At 40.4% G+C, this 20,260-nt stretch overlaps 1 protein-coding gene across 1 annotated transcript in view; it reads left to right on the top strand.

The window, feature by feature from the left end:
• The first annotated feature begins 250 nt into the window (after positions 1–250).
• Positions 251–20,260, top strand: part of LOC132828269 (cryptochrome-1-like) — an 81,054-nt gene continuing 61,044 nt past the window's right edge. Inside the window, exons 1-3 of the mRNA XM_060845244.1 lie at positions 251–408; positions 14,563–14,671; positions 15,987–16,129. Of these exons, the coding sequence (XP_060701227.1) occupies positions 251–408; positions 14,563–14,671; positions 15,987–16,129 (410 nt within the window). The remainder of the gene's footprint in view (positions 409–14,562; positions 14,672–15,986; positions 16,130–20,260) is intronic.

A 20,260-nucleotide genomic window follows, 5' to 3' on the forward strand; every position in this document is an offset into this window, starting at 1 on the left:
TGAGGACGCAGTTTTGTCAGATGTGCTGCCAGCGCGAGCCCGAGGCGGGATCCGCTCCCGCGCCCTGTCCAACGAGCGGCGCGGAATGGGGCGGGGCTCGCGCTGCCCGCTGTCAAAAGCTAACGGCTGGAGCGCGAGGCGCAGTCCAGGTGCGAGTCTCGCGCGTGTGTGGGGGAAGGGAGGGAGCATGGTCATGGCGCTGCGCCATTGCAACCGTTAGAGTGACTGTCAACCCTCGCCGCCTGTGGCCATGGAGACCCATTCTATCCACTGGTTCCGTAAGGGACTCCGGCTTCATGATAACCCGGCGCTCAAGGAAGCCCTCCGGGGTGCTAGCACCGTCCGTTGTGTGTACATCCTCGACCCTTGGTTCGCCGGTTCGTCCAACGTTGGTGTGAACCGCTGGAGGTAAGGGGACCATCTCCATGTGGGTTCGTTATTGCGGGGAGGTTCCTTGTACCTTGTCGTGGGTTACCGTCTGGTCGTAGAGTTTTGTGCATTCTGTGGGGAACGGCTGACAACGAGGATAGTTATGTAGCTTGTGAGTCGGACAGCTCTGTTTTGAGTTTCACACGCAAGCAAATTTATAAAACACTTCATTAAAGTTCTGCACGTCTGTTAATTGTTGCGTTTTTTCCCTAAAAAAAAGACTTCTGAGGCAACAACATAATTGAACAGAGTGGGATTAAAGTGCCGGTGGAGTATGTAATTGGAATAACGGTCAGAAAGCAAAAAATGGTGGTATATGTTTTCCAGATTTGGGGCTAGCATTACTCAGGGGCCAGTGTCTCGGGTAAATGTTTTTATTATATAAGTAACACGGTTTTGAGTTTACAGATGATGTGACAGCGTGATTCTACGTATTAACCGAAGCTTTTGCAATCCTCTAAGGTTTGTTTTTGATACACTGAATCATTTGCAAAATACATTGCAACACGAGCAAAAGTTTAGGCCTACTCTATTTTTATATATGCTGCTAAGTATTTCAGTGTATACTGGCATGTTACCCAGTGCTTTTAAATACTCAAACGTTATAAATGACGGCTGGTTACAGCAGGCACAAAGTGTAGGGAGTACAGTATTACTTGAAAAATATCTTGCGAAGAGGAAACCTATTAGCAGGAGTTGAATAAAGCAGCAAGTGATTGTGCTGTAATCTGTTCATAGAAAACCTGGTTGTTCTGACTGATTAACCTAACATGTCAAGGCATTCCCCACCCAATCCCCGTTTTGTGAACTATTTACGGGCTATATAACCTCCAGTGTTGGCCAATAAAATGAATAATCCTGACATGGTATTGAATCCATACTTTTCAGTGTTCAAACTCTGCTAACTTACAATTATAATATCTTCCAGTTTACATACAAACATCCTATTGCAGATAGCAACATAATGTTTTAAAATGCTTTCCTCTGATCGAGAGTGGTAGATCACAGGGGAAGGAGCTAAATGCGAAGGGATTAAATGAGTAAATGTGTATATGGTGAAATGGGTTCGTTCTTTGATAAGAGACTGGGTCAATTGGATAGATGAAGAAGAGAGGACATTAGGTGACGAGAAGTTCCATTTGCGATGAAATGCTAGTTGAACACTGTCTAATATCCAGGGATTGAACACCGAAGCATGTCCACCTACACGTGATGTCTCAGGACTGTACAATCTGTGTATCTGCTCTGCCTGGTGGACACTCCTAGTCTCCAGCTCACCATAAACAAAACGAAGAGGACGTGCTAAATATTAAAGTGTGCATCTCCTGTGAACGTTTTCCTTCTGTCTTTTTAAAATTTTGTTGTTGGCATTTCTTTTCTAAAATCCCGTAGTCTTGGACCTGCCATAAATTAGGTCACCCTATCTGCCAGATTTGCTCAAACACGCATGTGTCAACTTTAACAATGCATATAGAAACTCGGGCAGCGATTTGCATGCACAGGAGCACCCTAGATATACACAAGCTAAAACATCGTCGTTTCTTAGCTCTCCCAAATATCGGGATTCTGACCTATAGCTTCCAAAGAGGCATACCTTGTTTAATTATCGAATATGTAAGTAAAATAAATTTTTAGCAGAAACGGAATCCAGACGTGCACCTTGAAAAAGAACATCAAAGGAGGCTTGTCTAATCTTAAACAAAAGAAGAAATTGATGGAGAAACTCAGCAGGTTTGGCAGCATCCTTGCGGAGAAATCAGAGCTAATGTTTCAAGTCAAATAACTCTCCAGTTCTGACCAGACCTGCTAAAGCAGACCTGACCAGACAGGCTAAAAGCACGCTGCAGTTTGTTTAGTCAGGACTGGAAGAAGATTGGTGGTTCTAACTTGTTTTAGCTATTTTATGTTGGTTGATATTCGCAATAACTGGCTCTTTTACATAAAGCTTCTTGAATCGATGTAATGAAAAACCGCTTAAAATAACTATACAGTTATTAAATAGGAAGGCAATCCCTGCATACAACCAAAAAAAATTGCATGCTGGAAATCAGGAGAAAAAAACCAGAATTCCTGGAATAAAACTCAGCAGGTTTGGCAGCATCCTTGGAGAGAATGCAGAGCTAATGTTTCGAGTCGAATAACTCTCTTCAGTTCTGACCCGACCTGCTGAGTTTTATTCCAGGAATTCTGTTTTTTCTTTCTGATTTCCAGCATCCACAGTTTTTTAGGTGTGTGTGTGTATAGGGATTAACTCCCTGTTTAATTACTGTGTATTTATTTTAAGCGGTTTTTCGTCGTATCAGTTCAAGAAACTTATGTATAAGAGCCCGTTATTGCGAATATAAACCAACATAACATAGTTAAAACAAGTTAGAACTACTCATCCTCTTCCAGTCCTTACTAAACTGCATTGTGCTTTTAGCCTTATTGTTTCAGACGTCTGATTCATGTTGATGGAAAATTCTCATTAAAGTAGCATTCGATTCAGTGGTTTTAACTTATCGTTCAATTTAACAGATGGAGGCATAGTTATCTCTATTTTTATATCAGACACTCATTGAAACAATATTCATGTGCTAAATATTCCAATGTACGCTGGAAAGGAAAAGGAAACATGAATAGGGCCGGAGATTGAGATTGTGAACTGTTCTTGCGATGCCTTTAACTTCGTAATGTGCAAGAATATAAAATCAATCAAGAAAAAATTGTTTCCGGTCTGATCTAGGCCACCTTCTGTGAATGTGTGACGCAGATTTATCCAAATAGTGACCTGCGGTGCTGGATACGTCAATAACAAAACAATGATTCATGTTGTAACATTTAATTCCTTTGAGCATGTACAATGTCAAAGGAATAACTTGGCAACTATCTTTTTCTCTTAAAGTAGGTCATTTAATCAGTGATTTTTCTTGTATTCTGCCAGTGAAATAACTCGGTGATTATAATATCGCCGGAGTAGAACCATTTTGAGCAGGCAGCTGGACGACGATCGGGAACGAACACTACAGAAAACTGACGGAAGCAGGGAGCTGTGCTCTGCTAGGAACGTGCTTTTAGTCTCGCTACAATAAAAAAATGTAATAGCCATTCCGAAGCGGCAAGCTGTTCACCATAGACGAGAAGACAATATAACATTTACCCCTTTACGGGCCGACTACTGCCGCCCGCGTTTCTCGTCTTTTGTTTCAAATATTCTTGTAAAATTCTGTGATGGTTACATACGTTGCATACAATTCGAAAGCTAGATATTAATGGGCGAGGGGAGAAGTAGGACGATTTGATTTGGCATGACGATTTGGACTTTAATGGCCTTTCCCTGTTGAGCTGTTTTTGTTTTGCTGCAAGCTGTAGTGTGTCCCTTGGCGTTTAATTCCATACAATGTGCCATTCTGAAACATTTTACATTTTCATTTTTCTCCAAGCCTGCTTTTTACAGGCACCAGTGTCTTCCCCACTACAGCCAACAAGGGCATCGCACAGAATGGATGAACGAGGGGGCGGGCAGGGAAGATCTAATGGAGGAAGGTCTTTTTCACCAACAGCCAAGTATATCCGGAATAAACCGCAACTGCGGATGCGAGAGATGTAAAACAATGCGCTGGAGAAACGCAATGTGCCTATCGGCACCTGTATAGAGAATAACGGTTAATATTTTGAATCCAGTGACCCTTTGTCAGAACTGAATCCAGATGGTCAACAGGATCCACCGTATTCTTTTTTTTTTACAAACGAGGAATTTTGAGAAAGACTAGCAGCTAACATAAAGGGAGATCTTACATTCTGGAAAGGCATATACAGGGATTAGTCAAAGGAGGAATAGGACTGCTCAGAGACCAATTACAACATTTTAAAACAATGTGTATCGGTATTTGAATAGGAAGGGTTTCCAGAGAAATGGGCCAAATGCTAGCAAATGGGACTAGATTAATTTAGGATATCTGGTCAGCATGGACGAGTTGGACCAAAGAGTCTGGTTCTGTGCTGTACATCTCTGACTCTAAATGGCTGAGGTGTTAAATGAATGTTTTGTATTTGTCTTTTAGAACAGAGGAAGATGGTGCCTGGGCTCTGGTGACAGAGGAAACTGACCTTAAAAAAAGGGTTTAAAGTTGATAAGTAAAAAGTTTTTAATAGATTGTTGGCAAAGTTGTCAAGTTATTAGAATGGGATGAGATCCACTCAAGGATTTAGATAAATGAGATTATGGCTAGTACCTTTACAATTTCTTTCAATCTTCCCTGGATTCAAGGGAGATGCCTGAAGACTGAAAAATTGAAGTGTTTGTTCAAGAAAGGTTTGATAATCCCAGCAATTGCAGAGCGGATAGTTTAACTTCGGAGGAACAACTTCTAGGAACAGTTCGGAACAGAATTAGTAGTCATATGGGAAGAGTCAGCACAGATTTCTAAAGGGGAAACCATGTTTAACAACTTACTAGCATGTTTGTTTTGAAGAGCTGCCAGTCTCAATGAGAGTCGTGTTGTTGTGGTATACATGCATTTCCAGATACAGTGCCACACTCTGACCTGTGAGGAAATTTATAGGTCATAGAATTAAAGAAACAGTAGCAACATGAATACAAAATTGACAGAGTCATAGTTTTTTTTTCAGCCTTGAAGGCTTTTAGTGGAGTTCCCCAGGGATTGGTATTGGGAGCCATGCTTTTCTTGAGGTTTATTAATAATCTGGATCTTGGTATGCAGGGGAAAATTTCAGAGTTTGCAAATGACACTAAACTTGGGAAAATTATAAATTGAGAAGAACAGAATGGAACTCCATAAGGGCATTGACAAGTTGATGGAGGCAATAAGATATAGGAGCAGAAATTAGGCTATTCAGCCCATCCAGTCTACTCTGCCATTCAATCATGGATGATAAGTTTTGCAACCCCAATTTCCTGCTTTCTCCCCGTAAGCTTTGATTCCCTTGACAATCCAGATCTTAACCATCTCTGTCATAAATATACTCAATAACCTGGCCTCCACAGCCATCTGAGGCAATGATTTCTGCAAATTCACCACTCTGTGTGAAGTTTTTCCTTACCTCCATTCTAAAGGGTCTTCCCTTTACTATGCCTTCATGTCCTAGTCTGTCCTGCCAATGGAAATATCTTTCTCACATCCACTCTCAGTATTCTGTAAATTTCAATTACATTCCCTCCTTTTCCAAACTCCATTGAATATGGACCCATAGTTCCTCATATGTTTAGCCTTTCATTCCTGGGATCATTCTGGCGAACCTGCTCCTGGGCCAGTACATCCTTCCTAAGGTATGGGGCCCAAAATTGCTCACAATACTCTAAATGTGCTCAAAGGTTGTGGAATATCACTAGTCACTGGCTTCCATTTTGAGAAGGACCCTTTTTTTCCCCCCACTTTCTGCCTTCTGCCAGACAGCCAATCTTCTATCCATGCTAGTACCTTGCCTCTAACACCATCTTACTCAGCAGCCTCCTTTGTGACACCTTGTCAAAGGCCTTCTGAAAGTCTAGATAGCACCCATTAGCTCTCCTTGGCTGCTCGTTACCTTCTCCAAGAATTCCAATAGATTTGTCAGGCATGATCTCCCCTTGATGAAACCATACTGATTTTACCATGCATGTCCAAGTATTCAGAAATCTCATTCTTCATAATGGACTCCAATCTTCTCAATGATCAAAATCAGACTAATTGGACTATAATTTTCTGTCTTTTGCCTAATTCCCTTCTTAAACAGGGGGTTACGTTAATGATTTTTTTCCAATTTTCTTGGACACTCCCTGACTGCAGTGGTTCCTGAAAGATCACCACTACATTCTCCACTGTCTCTTCAGCGATGTCCTTCAGAACTCTGGTGTGTAGCCCATCTAGTCCAGATGATTTATCCAGCTTCAGACCTTTCAGTTTTTCTAGTACCTTCTCTTGGTGATGGCCACCATACTCATCTCTGTCCCCCAACACTCGAATTTTTGGGATATTACTCGTGTCTTCCACCGTGAAGCCTGATGCAAAATATTAATTCAGTTCCTCTGCCATTACTTTGCTCCTCATTACTATTTCTCTAGCATCATTTTCCATGGCCCAATGTCCAATTTTGGTTCTTGTGCCCTTTATATATTTAAACAAACTCTTGCAATTTTTTTTGTTACTGTCTAGCTTATCCTCACAATCTTCTCCCTCATTTCTTTTGTCATTCTCTTCTGGTCTTTGTAGGCTTCCCAATCTTCTGATTACCCACTACTCTTCGCCACATTATAAGCCTCCTCTTTTGCTTTTATACTGTCCCTGACTTCCCTTGTCAGCCGTGGTTGCCTCATTCACCCTTTAGTATGCTTCTGTTTCCTCAGGATGAAGTTTTGCTGCATCTCCTGAATTATTCCCAGAACTCCTGCCATTGCTGCTCCAGTCTTTTCTGCTAGGCGCCTCTCCCAGTCAATTCTGGTCAGCTCCTCCCTCATGCCTCTGTAGTTGTCTTTATCCAATTGTAATACCATTACATTTGATTCCACTTTCTCTCCCTCAAATTGCAGAGTAAATTTGAAAATATTGTGGTCACTGCCTCCTAAGGGTTCGTTCACCTTCAGCTCCCTTATCAAGTCTGCCTCCTTACACAACACTAAGACATTCATACTAAATCCAGATTTGCCTGTTCCTTAGTGAGGTTCACCACAAGTTGCTCCAAAAAATCATCTCGCAGACATTCACAAATGCCTTTTCTTGTAATCCACAAATAACCTGATTTTCCTAGTCCATCCATGTATGGAAATCCCCCATGATCACTGTATCCTTGCCTTTTTCTATGTTTGCCCCAAATCCTGACTGCTGTTTCGATGTCTATGCATAATTCCCATTATGGTTGTTTTTTACCTTTGCAATTCCTCAACTGGACCACACAAATTCTACATCATCTGATCCTAGTTTGTTTCTTGCTAATGATTTGATTTCATTTCTTACTAATAAGGCAATCCCACTCTCTGTACACCTATCTTTTCAATAGGATATAAATCCTTGGATATTTAGCTGCCAGTCCCGATCCTCTTGCAGTTACAGCTCAGTCATGCCCACCACGTCATTCCTGCTAATTTCAATCTGTGCCAAAAACTAATTTACCTTATTTCCTATGTTGCATGCATTCAGATACAACACTTTCAGTCCTGTATTGACTGTCCCTCCTCTCATTGTCACTGATTTATCCAGTATGCTTGAAGGTTGATTCCTAACCCTTTCCAAACATTCTGATCTATAATTAATTGTGTGCTGGAGATTTGAATAACCTCTGAGTTTTCATTTCTTTTCATACCCTTCCATGCAGTTGAATCCACACCTACAGATGTTAACCTGCTGCTTTGTTTCCCTTTGGCCATTATAGTCTTGTGTTTTACCTTTCCCTATCACACCACACCACCACCCCCCCCCCCCCCCACCCCCATCACTTTCTAGTTTGAAATTCTGTTGACCACTCTCTTTACACTTTGAAATAGGCAGATAGGAGGTTCACAGAAGTGTGAGGTAATGCACTTTGGTCAGAAGAACATTGGAAAAACAATATGAAATAGGGTACAATTCTAAAAGTGGTGTTGGAGCAGTGGGATATGAATATATATGTGCAACACAAGTGGAGCGAGCAGTTAATGAAGCATTGTACTTTATTGGTAGGGGCATAGAGTACAAGAGAAAGCAAGTTGTGTTGAAATTCTTTAAGATGCTTGTTAGACCTCAGCTGGAATATGTACAGTTGTGGGTGTCTAATTATAAGAAAGATATAAATTCATTGGAATGCAGAAGTGATTTACAAGAATGGTTCCAGAAATGAGAAACTTAAGTCATGAGCCTAGATTGAAGAAGTTGAAACGGTGTTCCTTGGAGAGAAGGCGGCTTAGAGGAGTTATGATAGAGGCTTTCAAAGTCATGAGTGGGCTGGGTAGAGTAGATAGGGAAAAGCTGTTCTCGCTTGTAAAAGGATCAAGAGACATTGATTTGAAGTGATCTGCAAAAGAAGCAAAGTTGAGATGAAGGGAGAAAGAAGCCATTTTCATACAGTGAGTAGTTTAAGGTAGAGAATGCAATACCTGGAACTGTTCTGGAAGCAGCTTCAGTAGAGGGATTCAAGAGCACTGGATGATTATTTTGAATACAAATGATGTACAAGGATATCAGGAAAATGCATAAGCTTGACACTCGTTAATAGAATGGTACATGCACAATGTGCCACATGGCAGCATCCTTCTGTGTCAAGACCATTTTTGTAAGGCCTCAAAGATATTGCATATGGATCGTAGCCTGGTGGTTTTGTGGTCCAATGTGTTTTCCTGCATTAAGGTGGAGGGACGATTGGTGCAACCAACTGACTGGAATATTCCACAGTAATGTGGTCAGACCTATCCTTTGCAACCCAATAGTACCTTAGCATGTAGGGACACTTGACTGCAAAGAGTCCACCTGCTTCCACATAAGCTCTATGCTGTTAGGATGAGGACAAAGTTGGAGATGTTTTGTATGGAGATTTATACATCTCCATCAGCTGATATGGACCACTTTCAATCTCTCCAAAAATGGATATCAGACTGGATGATCGCCACAGCACAGGTGTAAATTAAAGCAATGCTGAATGCCAGCTATCTGTGGGGAAGTGTGCCCAGTTTCTATTTCACTATAATTATGCACTACTTCCAGTTGTTAGCACATGCTGCAACCCTTCCCCACATTTCAAACACCATTAGGTACTCTGAACTGATGGTGCAAGATTCAAAGGACACGTTGTCCTGATTTTCTAAGGAAGTGCTCTTGTTGCAATACACTTTGGCTTTGGAAGCCAATTTGAACTGATTACAGACTGACTAAATGATAGCAATTTTGTCTGTAACTAGGGATGCTTTGATCTGAATGCCTGAGACTGTCACCCCTCTTCTGTGGTTGGATATTCACTGATGGGCTCAGCAAACAATTTGATACAGAACACCGGCAAGACTGGAAGAGAGAGAGAGAGGACAACACTGAATCCAGATTTAATTCAAAGTCTTTCTGACTCCCTCTTTGAATGAAACTACACAACTGATTCATGTAAAGCATTTGGATCCAATTATGCAATCCATCCGCAAACTTAATTTTGGAGTACGCACCTATCATGTGGATACGTCATTTTTAATTGAAAAACCTTCGGATGAAGCAGGTGCCACCACCCTTGTATTTAGATTATCAATTGCAGAGTGACCAAGGCTATTGGAGAACTTCCAGACAGGAACAGTATTGATTTGAAAGATAGGTATTCCTCGCTTTTCACATTCACTCCACGCCACTTTGCATTATGAAAGACAGGGACACGAATGGTTATTGCAGGTTCCAGGATTTAGATGTTTCAGTAAGAACAGAGAAAATGGTTTAAAGTGTGGGGTGGGTAGTGACATTGTTAGTCAAGGGCAGTATTATGGTTGCAGAAAGGACGTTTGAGGACTTGACTACTAAGGTAGTGTGGGCTGAGATTAGAAACAGGAAAAGAGAAGTCCCCTTGTTGGGAATTTTCTATAGGCCTCCAAATAGTTCCAGAGATGTAGAGGATAGGATAGCAAAGCAAAGATGATCCTTGATAGTAGCTAGAGTGACAGGGTAGTTGTTATGAAGGCTTTAACTTTCCAAATATAGACTGGGAATACCACAGTTCAAGCACTTTAAATGGGTCAGTTTTTGTTCAATGTGTGCAGGAGGGTTTCCTGACACAGTATGTAAGGCCAACAAGGGGTGAGGCCACATTAGATTTGATACTGGATAATGAACCCAGGCAGGTGTTAGATTTGGAGGTAGGTGAGCATTTTGGTGATAATGACCACCAATGCGGTTATGTTCCCTTTAGTGATGGAAAGGGATAGGTATATACAGCAGGGCAAGAGTTGTAGCTGGGGGAAAGGCAGTTATGAAGCGATTAGGCAAGGTTTAGGATGCATAAGATGGGGAAGGAAATTGCAGGGGATAGGCACAATTGAAATGTGGAGCTTATTCAAGGAACAGTTACTGCAGATCCTTGATAAGTATGTACCTGTCAGACAGGAAGCTGTTGAGCCTGGGAGCTGTGGTTTACTAAGTAATTTGAATCTCATGTTAAGATGCAATGTGATGGCTCATTTAGGGCACTTGAGAGTTTCATCAACCAGGAAAGACCTAAGAGCTAGATAAGAAGAGCCAAGATGGGACATGAGAAGTTGTTGGCGGATAGGATCAAGGAAAACTCTCAGGCTTTCTATAGGTATATCAGGAATAAAAGAATGACTAGAGTAAAATTAGGGCCAATCAAGGATAGTAGTGGGAAGTTGTGTGTGGAGATAGCGGAAACGCTAAATGAATACTGGAAAAAGTATTCACACTGGGAAAAAGACAATTTTTTGTTGAGAATACGGAGATACGGGCTACTAGACTAGATGGGATTGAGGAGGTGTTAGCAATTCTGAAAAGTGTAAAAATAGACAAGTCCCCTGGGCCAGATAGGATTTATCCTAGGATTCTCTGGGAAGCCAGAGAGGACATTGCAGAGCTTTTGGCTTTAATCTTTATGTTGAAATTGTCCACAGGAATAGTGCAAGAAGACTGGAGCATAGCAAATATTGTTCAAGCAGGGGAGTAGAGACAATCCTGGTAAATATTGACCAGTGAGCCTTACTTTGGTTGTGGGTAAAGTGTTGGAAAGGGTTATACGAGAAGATTTATAATCTCGAAAGGAATAAGTTGATTAGGGATAGTCAACACGGTTTTGTGAAGTGTAGGTTGTGCCTCACAAACCTTACTGAAAAAGTGACCAAACAGGTCATGGATTTCAGTAAGGCATTTGGTAAGGTTCCCCATGGTAGGCTATTGCACAAAATATGGAGGCATGTGATTTAGCCGTTTGGACCAGAAATTGGCTAGCTGAAAGAAAACAGGATGGTAGTTGATGAGATCTATTCATCCTAGAGTTCAGTTACTAGTGATATACCACAAGGATCTGTTTTGACTCCACTGCTGTTTATCATTTTTATAAATGACCTAGATGAGGGCGTAGAAGGATGGGTTAGTAAATTTGTGGATGACACTAAGGTCGGTAGAGTTGTGGATGGCACTGAAGGACGTTGTAGGTTACAAAGGGGCATAGGTGAGCTGTAGAGGTGGGCTGAGAGATGGGCAAATGGTGTTTATTGTGGAAAAGTGAGGTGATTCACTTTGGAAGGAGAAACAGAAATGCAGAGTACTGGACTAATGGTAAGATTCTTGTTAGTGTAAATGAGCAGAGAGATCTCTGTCCAGGTACATAGATCCTTGAAAGTTGCCACTCAGGTTGATGGGGTTATTAAGAAAGCATACTTAAGAAGGTGTGTTAGCTTTTATTGGCAGAGGGATTAAATTTCAGAACCATGAGGTCATACTGCAGGTGTACAAACCTCTGGTGCAGCCGCATTTGAACTATTACATATAGTTCCAGTCACCGCATTATGGGAAGGATGTGGAAGCTTTGGAAAGGGTTCAGAGGAGATTTATAAAAATGCTGCCTAGTATGGAGGGAAGGGCTTATGAGTAAAAGTTGAGGGACATGAGGCTGTTTTTGTTAGAAGGTTGAGAGGTGACATAATTGAGACATAAGATAATCAGGGTTAGATAGGTTGGACAGTGAGCCATTTTCCTTGGATGGCGAAGGTTAGCACGAAAGGACATAGTTTTAAATTGAGGGGTGATGGATATAGGACTGATATCAGAAGTAGTTTCTTTACTCAGTAGTAGGGGTGTGGAACATGCTGTCTGCCATAGTAGTAGACTCACCAACGTTAAGGCATTTAAATAGTCATTGAAAAGGATATGGAAGAGAATGGAATAGTGTCGGTTAGACAGGCTTCAGATTGGCTCTCGATGGTTTCACAGGTCGGCACAACAAAGGGCCTGTTCTTCACTGTAATGTTCTATGTTCTAAAATGTCCATCCACGCTACCACCATTTCCCTGCACTTGCCCCATATCCTTCTAAACTATTCCTATCCATTATCCAAATGCCTTTTAAATTTAAGTGTACCTGCCTCAACCACTTCTGCTGGCAGCTCATTCCATATGCATAGTACCCTCTGTGTAAAAATGTTGCCCCTCAGGTTCCCTTTTATTCCCCACCCCCAACCTTAAACTGATGGCCTCTACTCCTTGAGACCCCAACCCTGGAAAAAAGGCTAAGTGCATTTACCCTATCCATGCCTCTCATGATCTTTTACACCTTTTTAAAGAAAGAAGTCCTAGCTTGTCCAACCTCTCCCTAGAACTCAGATCATTGAGTCCTGGCAACAACCATATACATTTCTTCTGCACTCTTTCCATTTTATAACATCCTTCCTATAACAAGGTGACCAAAACTGAACACAATACTGTAAATGCGACCTCACCAATGTCCTGTACAACTACAACATAACTTCCCAACTTCTATATTCAGTGCCCTGACTGATGAAGGCCAGTGTGCCAAAGCCGCCTTCACTGCCCTTTCTTCCCGTGACTCCAACTTCAGAGAACCATGCACCTGTGATCCCTCTTCCACTAGACTCTTGAAGGGCCTATTATTCACCATGAAACTCCTACCTTGATTTGACTTGCCAATATACAAGACCTCACACTCTATATTAAACTCCATTCACCATTTCTGGGCCCACTTCCCCAGCTAATCAAGGTCCTACTGCAATTTCTGATAACCTTCCTCACTGTCTACGATACTGCCTATTTTAGTGTCATCTGCAAACTTACTAATCATGCCTTGTACATTCTCATCCAAATATTGCTGTTTCTTATCTATAACAATGCCAGAAGTGGATACTACAGATGCTGGAGATTAGAGTCAAGATTAGAGTGGTGCTGGAAAAGCACAGCAGGTCAGGCAGCATCTGTGGAGTAGGAAAATCAACATTTCGGGCAAAAACCCTTCATCAGGAATGAGAAAAGCATCATTCCTGATGAAGGACTTTTGCCCAAAGCATCAATTTTCCTGTTCTTCGGATGCTGCCTCACCTGCTGTGCTTTTCCAGCACCACTCTAAAATTTAGTACGGCTAACCCACCTAACCTGCATATCATTAGATTGTGGGAGGAAAGCAAAGCACTTGGTGGAAATCCAAACAGACCTAGGAAGAATGGCCATATGGAGTTTGCACATGGTCACCCAACACTCCATTAGAACCAGAGCACCAGGAAAATTGATTTTTCAGGCAAAAGCCCACCATCAGAATCAGGCTTTTGCCCGAAACGTCAATTTTCCTGCTCCTCGAATGCCGCCTGACCTGCTATGCTTTTCCAGCACAACTCAAACCTTGACTTTAATCTCCAGCACCTGCAGTATTCACTTCCGCTATACTAAATTTTCCCTAGTGTCCAGGAATGTGCATGCTAGGTGGATTAACCAGAGTAAATGTGGATTTTTGGGTTAGGGTAGGAGTTTGAGTCTGAATGGGATGTTCCTTAGAGGGTAGGCAGGGAGGGGCTGATTGGCCTCTTTCCATGCTGTAAGGATTCTATGTTTCTAAGTCATGTGCTGTATATCATTCTAGTTACCAAAGAGCAGTTGTGAATGAACCCAGCCAACAAGATAATTAACTTTGGGATTCAAAATAAATGGATTAATAGTATGGTGTTTTGAATTTTCTGCCCAACTAGGACTTGTACATGACATCTTGCAGCTTTATCACAGAGGCTTTTGATCAGTTGTCACCTCCAGAATATTGGTGCAATATTCAACAATGATCATCCCACTGAATATCAAAGGGAGATGATTTGATCATGGTTGTTGGAAATTATTATTATCAGGCACTTTATGGCAAAAATGTTATTTATGACTTTCTTTTACAGTTGTTCATGAATACCTCTACTTTTGACCTTTTTATGATGGAATGTCTTTGATACAGATGGTTGGGCGAAGGGTACAACACTGAGAAATTCCTCAGTGAACTTCTAAAGCTACAACTGCAAAGTGGAAAATACAACGCTAACAACAAAACCTACCTTTTTTTCCACTTCAACAGAAGGAATGTCATCTAGGTCTGTTTACAACATGATGTCCACATCATTGTTCCTTTCTGTGCTCTGCACAGACTGTAATGATTACAGGCTAAAATTATGTTTTCCTCCTGTTTCCAAAATACAAGAAAGGAATCAAATTGTCTTTTTATCCATCAGGTTCTTGCTTCAGTGCTTAGAAAATCTAGATACTAGTCTTGCGGAGCTAAACTCCCGGCTGTTTGTTATACGTGGGCAACCTGCTGATGTCTTTCCCAGGCTTTTTAAGGCAAGTTCTTGTGAATCATATGCAATGTCTGTAAATAGTAAACACCTGTAAATTTGCTGTAACTAAGCTTGCCTCTAAGTTGATATTTATTTTCAAAATGTTCCTTTGAAGTTCCAGAGTTTGCATTGTATTTACTTTGTAATTTGCTATGATTCAAGTGATGGTAGGTAAGAATTTGAAAAACTCAGTTCTTTTAGTTAGCACATAACATACATTTTTCATAAACCAGTAAAGAGACTAGTGATGGTTTGCTTTTAACCTGGTAGAAAAGTTTCCAAAAGGTTAAAATGAGCTTTTAGTATTCATTTTAGAAGATTGACTTTTCTGAGTCACCATTGCCAACTTCTCGTCTGAGATATCATTTGGTATTTAAGTTGACTCATCCTCTATTTGGTCAATGTAGTCAATATTTGCTTATATTGCTAGATCATTTTGATAGGGTTTGGCCACTAAATAGTTTGTCTTGTCCTTTGATCACAAGGTATGATTCTAACAAAATGTGAGATTAGAGTTCAATACCCTGCCCATTTGGTGTTAAAAGTAGAGTCTGTAGTGTAGTTTCCAACTTGAAAATACTGTGGTTTCCTTTCAGGTAAACAACATAGGTAGTTATAATGAGATAATATGACAGCCAGTGGTCTGCCAATGGGCACAGCATCACCAATATTGTAGCAGTGATTGAACTAGGGATCAGAAGGTTTGGATGTTTTCTCTCCTTGCTGACTAGAACTATAAAACAATGGTATCCTCTCACCTTTGCAATGAAGATTGAAAAAAAAATCACTGAAGATTCTGCAGTTCAACAAGAAACCCAAGTGTGATGTATGTCGATACCGATCACCATGATATCAGTAACACCTGTATTATTCTTAATTATCATTGATTCCAATGAATATTGGATGAGGAATAAGTGGTTGTTATGTATTTTTCCAATCTTTCCAGAGATAGGCTGAAGCATTTTGAGATAAAACAAGATACAAATTGTTCAATAACTTGACAACAGCCATTATTTGTAAAATAGTTTATTGGATAGTAAGACTTGACTAAATGACAAATAATATCCCAAATCTTATCAGCAGGTTCACTTAACTTTACCCAAGGAGAATTTTAATTTTGACATATCCTGGACTTATGACCAAGTTTCTCAATTCAAGGAACTGGATTAATTCCACTGGTCACTAAATCTTACAATTGAGCAGTCATGATCCAGTTAATTAAGTGTCCAAGTGCAAGGTATTGAACTTCAATTTTTGGGGGAAAATTTCTGTAAGATAGTTTATGATGTTCTAAAGAATCATTACTCTTAATCTAACAGGAATGGAATATTAACCGTTTGACATTCGAATATGATTCTGAGCCATTTGGTAAAGAACGCGATGCAGCCATCAAGAAGCTGGCTAGTGAAGCTGGTGTTGAGGTCATTGTCAAGATTTCACACACATTGTATGACCTGGATAGGTATGTACTCTGTTAAATATTTAAACTAATGTAGTGATAGCAAATGCATGGCTCTGCTAAATTAAAACTATCCAAAATATTGTAATGGAAATGAGGTGCAAGCAAGGTTCCTAGGATTTTGAAATGTTCTATTTAAACACTGTAGTTAAAACACAAACAAAAGGAAGGAGAATTTAGAATAACTTAAATAGTAGAAAACTTAACTGAATACTCAAAACAGTAACTTAAATCAACTGTTCTAATATAGTAACATCCCATAAACCCACCCACGACAAAAAGGTAAATTTAAACACAGATTCTTACAGGCAGGAGGCAACAACATCCAGAAAGATTTCAGAGAGAAAGTTAGTTAAGAATGACTTAGTGAAGCTTGCAATCCTTCAGGACTCCAACATCTTGTGACTACTACAGCTTAAAAAAAACTAAAAAACTCTGAACTAGGAGAAATGGCCACTCCCCTTCCATTGTTAAACTGTTTTCACTTTCTAGCCCTAGACTCTTTGGCACCTCTGCCATTACAACTCCCTACAAAACAAACCAGGACAAAATAATCTTTTTAAAGTGAAAGCTTTGTCACAAGTATAATTAGTAGGGTTTAGTGCTATGCAATGATTCAAGTAATTAGAAGCTGAGATAAATACACTTCATTCACCAACAGATTTATTCTATCATCCAGTGTTCAATATCTGTGATCTTACCTAAGTATTTTTCATACTGGCATCCTTGGGTTGTCTCAAGTCAAAGAATAGCTTTTCTTCTTTCTTTCCTCCTATGTTTCTGTAATATGCCAGTACCTTTCTCTTTTTTTCTAATCTTCACAGGATCTCAGATCTGTCAAAGTGCAGAAGAAGTTAGTTCAGCTCATCATGTCTGCACTGGTTCTCTGAAAACTTTGTCTTTGTTAATCTCCTGCCTCTCTCTTGTAGTTGTTTCTATTTCCAGTAAATGCCCTTTGAATGTCTCAATTGAACTTGCCTTCACCACCCTTCCAGGGAGCATGTTCTAGACCCTGACTACTCACTGTATGAAAAAGTTTTATTTCTCCCTTTACATTTGCAAAACACTTTAAAACTGTGTCTTTTAGTTTTCCATCCACTTATGAGTGGTACCACTTTCCTCCATTTACTCTGCCCTCCCTCGCAATTTTGAAAACTTCTCGGATTTCCTCTTAGCCATCTTTCCAAGGAAATTAGTCCCAAATTCTCCAATTTTTTTCTTATAACCAAAGTGTCTCATTCCTGGATCTATTCTCATAAACCTAATCTGGACTCCCTGCAGTGCCTCCAAATCATTCCATAGTGTGGCTCCCAGCACTGCAAAGTACTCTAGCTGAGTGTCTTCTATAAGTTCATTATAACCTACCTTTTAATGTAATCGGTGCCCCAATTATATAGCCTAGAGGCTTTATTAGCAGCACCTCCTACCTGTCCTACCACATGTAATGATTATGTATATGCACATTCTCCTGCACACCATTTTAGAATGGCACCTTTTATTTTACACTGTCTCGACATGTTCTTTGTACCAAAATTGTATCACTTCACACTTCTCCACATTGAATTTCACCTGCCACCTAGCTATCCATTTCACAAGGGGTCAATGTCATTTTGAAGTTACAATTCTCTCCAAACTTTGAACTCTGCACACTGATCTAGATCGCATTTATAGATAGAAGCGAGAATCCCAATACCAACTCCTGAGGAACTCCACTAAAAATATTTTTCCTTCCAAAAAATGTCCATTACTCTTTTTCTCATCCCTCAGCAATTCTGTCTCTTTTTTTGTTCCATAATCCATAACTGTCTTAAGTCTGTGTGGCTCTCTATCAAACAGTACATGTACCCCATTTAAGTGCCTTGCCCTCTCCTGCCTCTATATAAATCCCCTGTTTGTTCACTAATTGGTCCTACTTTTCCCTTTCCCATCCTTTTTACTATTGCTCTGCTTTTAGAAATAAGTCTTTGAGATTTTCTTTTGTTGTGTGCCAATTTTTTTTCATAACCCCTCCTAACTTCTCATTTACTTTTCCATCACCTTTCTGGATCCAGCTAAAATTCCAAATTAACTCAAATCTGAGCAAAACTCTTTTCAAACAAGATGGCCAGAAAAAAAGTTTTCCTTGACATGAGTTCAAGTAACCAAGACCAATAATTATCTGGAGACATGCACTTTCCAAGAAATGCCTTTTAAGGAAAGCCTTTATATTGATAGTTTCAAAAAAAAATCAATCCAGGTGTCTCCATTAACTTAAACTCAAGTACATAAACATTCCTAGATATGAAGCCATGATATTGATAAAGTCAGATTTTAATGACTATCTTTCTGCTGTGGCCTGAAATCAAAATCTTTTTACAGTCTGTCATGCAGACTTTCTGTTGGTAACTGCTAGTGGACCAGTTGGTAAAATGCTGGCAATATCATGAAATGAAATATTAAGATATATTAGAAAGAACCAAGACCTCATCTTGTGTTCCTTCATCAGTCCAATTACCATTTTGTTTGCCTTGATCCATAATTCCTTTTGTCATTTTAGTATTTCCAACCTGAAACTTTATCTCACAACTTCAAAGTTAACGTTTTAGCTCTCTGCAGATGTCACCTGACTGGTAGCTATTTCCATTTCTGTTTGTGAAATTTTGCTGCCCCTTAGCTGTTGCCACCTTGTGTATACACTCTGTCAGAAGCTGGATTTGGGAACTTTTTTTAAATTCACTTGTAGGATGTGGGTGTTTCTGTCTCAACCATTCTTTATAGTGTTAAGTAGGTAATAGGGAGCTGCTGCCTTGAACCTCTACAGTTCACACGCCACATGTTGACCCACAATGTTGTTGGGGACGGAATTCCAGGATTTGATTCATTCTTTTTGAATGTACCGAATTAAAAAATATTATTTTGCATGCTATCCAGACAAACGATACCTTACATAAGTACATCAGGGTAATAGAACAGAATGCAAAATATAGTGTTACACCTACAAAGAAGGTGCAGAGAAAGATCAATTCTAATGTGAGTCATATGTCTGATAACATCAGGAAGATGCTGTACTTGAATCAGTTGGTACATGTTTTCAATTTTTTCTATCTTCTGCCTCATGGAAGAGGATGGGAGAGAGTATAACTGGGGTAGGAGGGCTCTTTGACTTAAGTTGGCTGTTTTCCTGAGGCAGCAGGAAGTATAGACTTAGTCATTGGAAGAAATCTTCGAGGAAAAAGTGAGGTCTGCAGATGCTGGAGATCAGAGCTGAAAATGTGTTGCTGGAAAAGCACAGCAGGTCAGGCAGCATCTAAGGAATAGGAAATTCGATGTTTCGGGCATAAGCCCTTCATCAGGAATTCCTGATGAAGGGCTTATGCCTGAAACGTTGAATTTCCTGTTCCTTAGATGCTGCCTGACCTGCTGTGCTTTTCCAGCAACACATTTTCAGCCCATTGGAAGAAAGGCTTGTTTGCATGATGGACTGGGCTGTGTTCACAACTGTCTGTAATTTCTAGTGGTCTTGGCCAGACCAATTGCCATGCCAACTGTAATGCATCTGGATAGGACGCTTTCTATGGTGCATCTATAAAAATTGATGAGTCATTGTCAACATGCCAAATTTCCTTAGCCTCCGAGGAAGTAGAGGCATTGGAGCATTTTCTTTAATGTAGAGTCGACGTGGATGACCAGGACAGATTTTTGGTGATATTTACTCTTAAGAACTTGAAGCTCTTGACCATCTCCATCTCAGCACCACTGATAGAGATACGTTGGCTCCTGAAGTTGATTTTTGATCCAGTGACAGTGAAGGAACCAGGATATATTTCCAAGTCAGTATGGTGAGTAGCTTGGAGGGGAACTTGCTGGTGATGTTCCCATGTATCTGCTGTTCTTCTAAATGGAAGTGGTTATGGATTTGGAAGGTGCTGTGTCAGTATTTTTGAAATACTGCAGTAAAGCTTGTAGATAATAGCAGCAGTATATACTGAGCATCAGTGGTGGAGAAAGTGGATGTTTGTGGAAGTGGTGTCAGTCGAGTGGACTGCTTTGTCCTGGATGAAGTCAAGCTTCCTGAGTGGTGTTGGAGCTGCATTCATCCAGGCAAGTGGGGAGTACTCCATTATGCTCTTGACTTTGCAATGTAAATGGTGGACA

This window comes from Hemiscyllium ocellatum, chromosome 26, assembly GCF_020745735.1.
Source record: "Hemiscyllium ocellatum isolate sHemOce1 chromosome 26, sHemOce1.pat.X.cur, whole genome shotgun sequence".
NCBI classification, from domain to species: Eukaryota; Metazoa; Chordata; class Chondrichthyes; order Orectolobiformes; family Hemiscylliidae; genus Hemiscyllium; species Hemiscyllium ocellatum.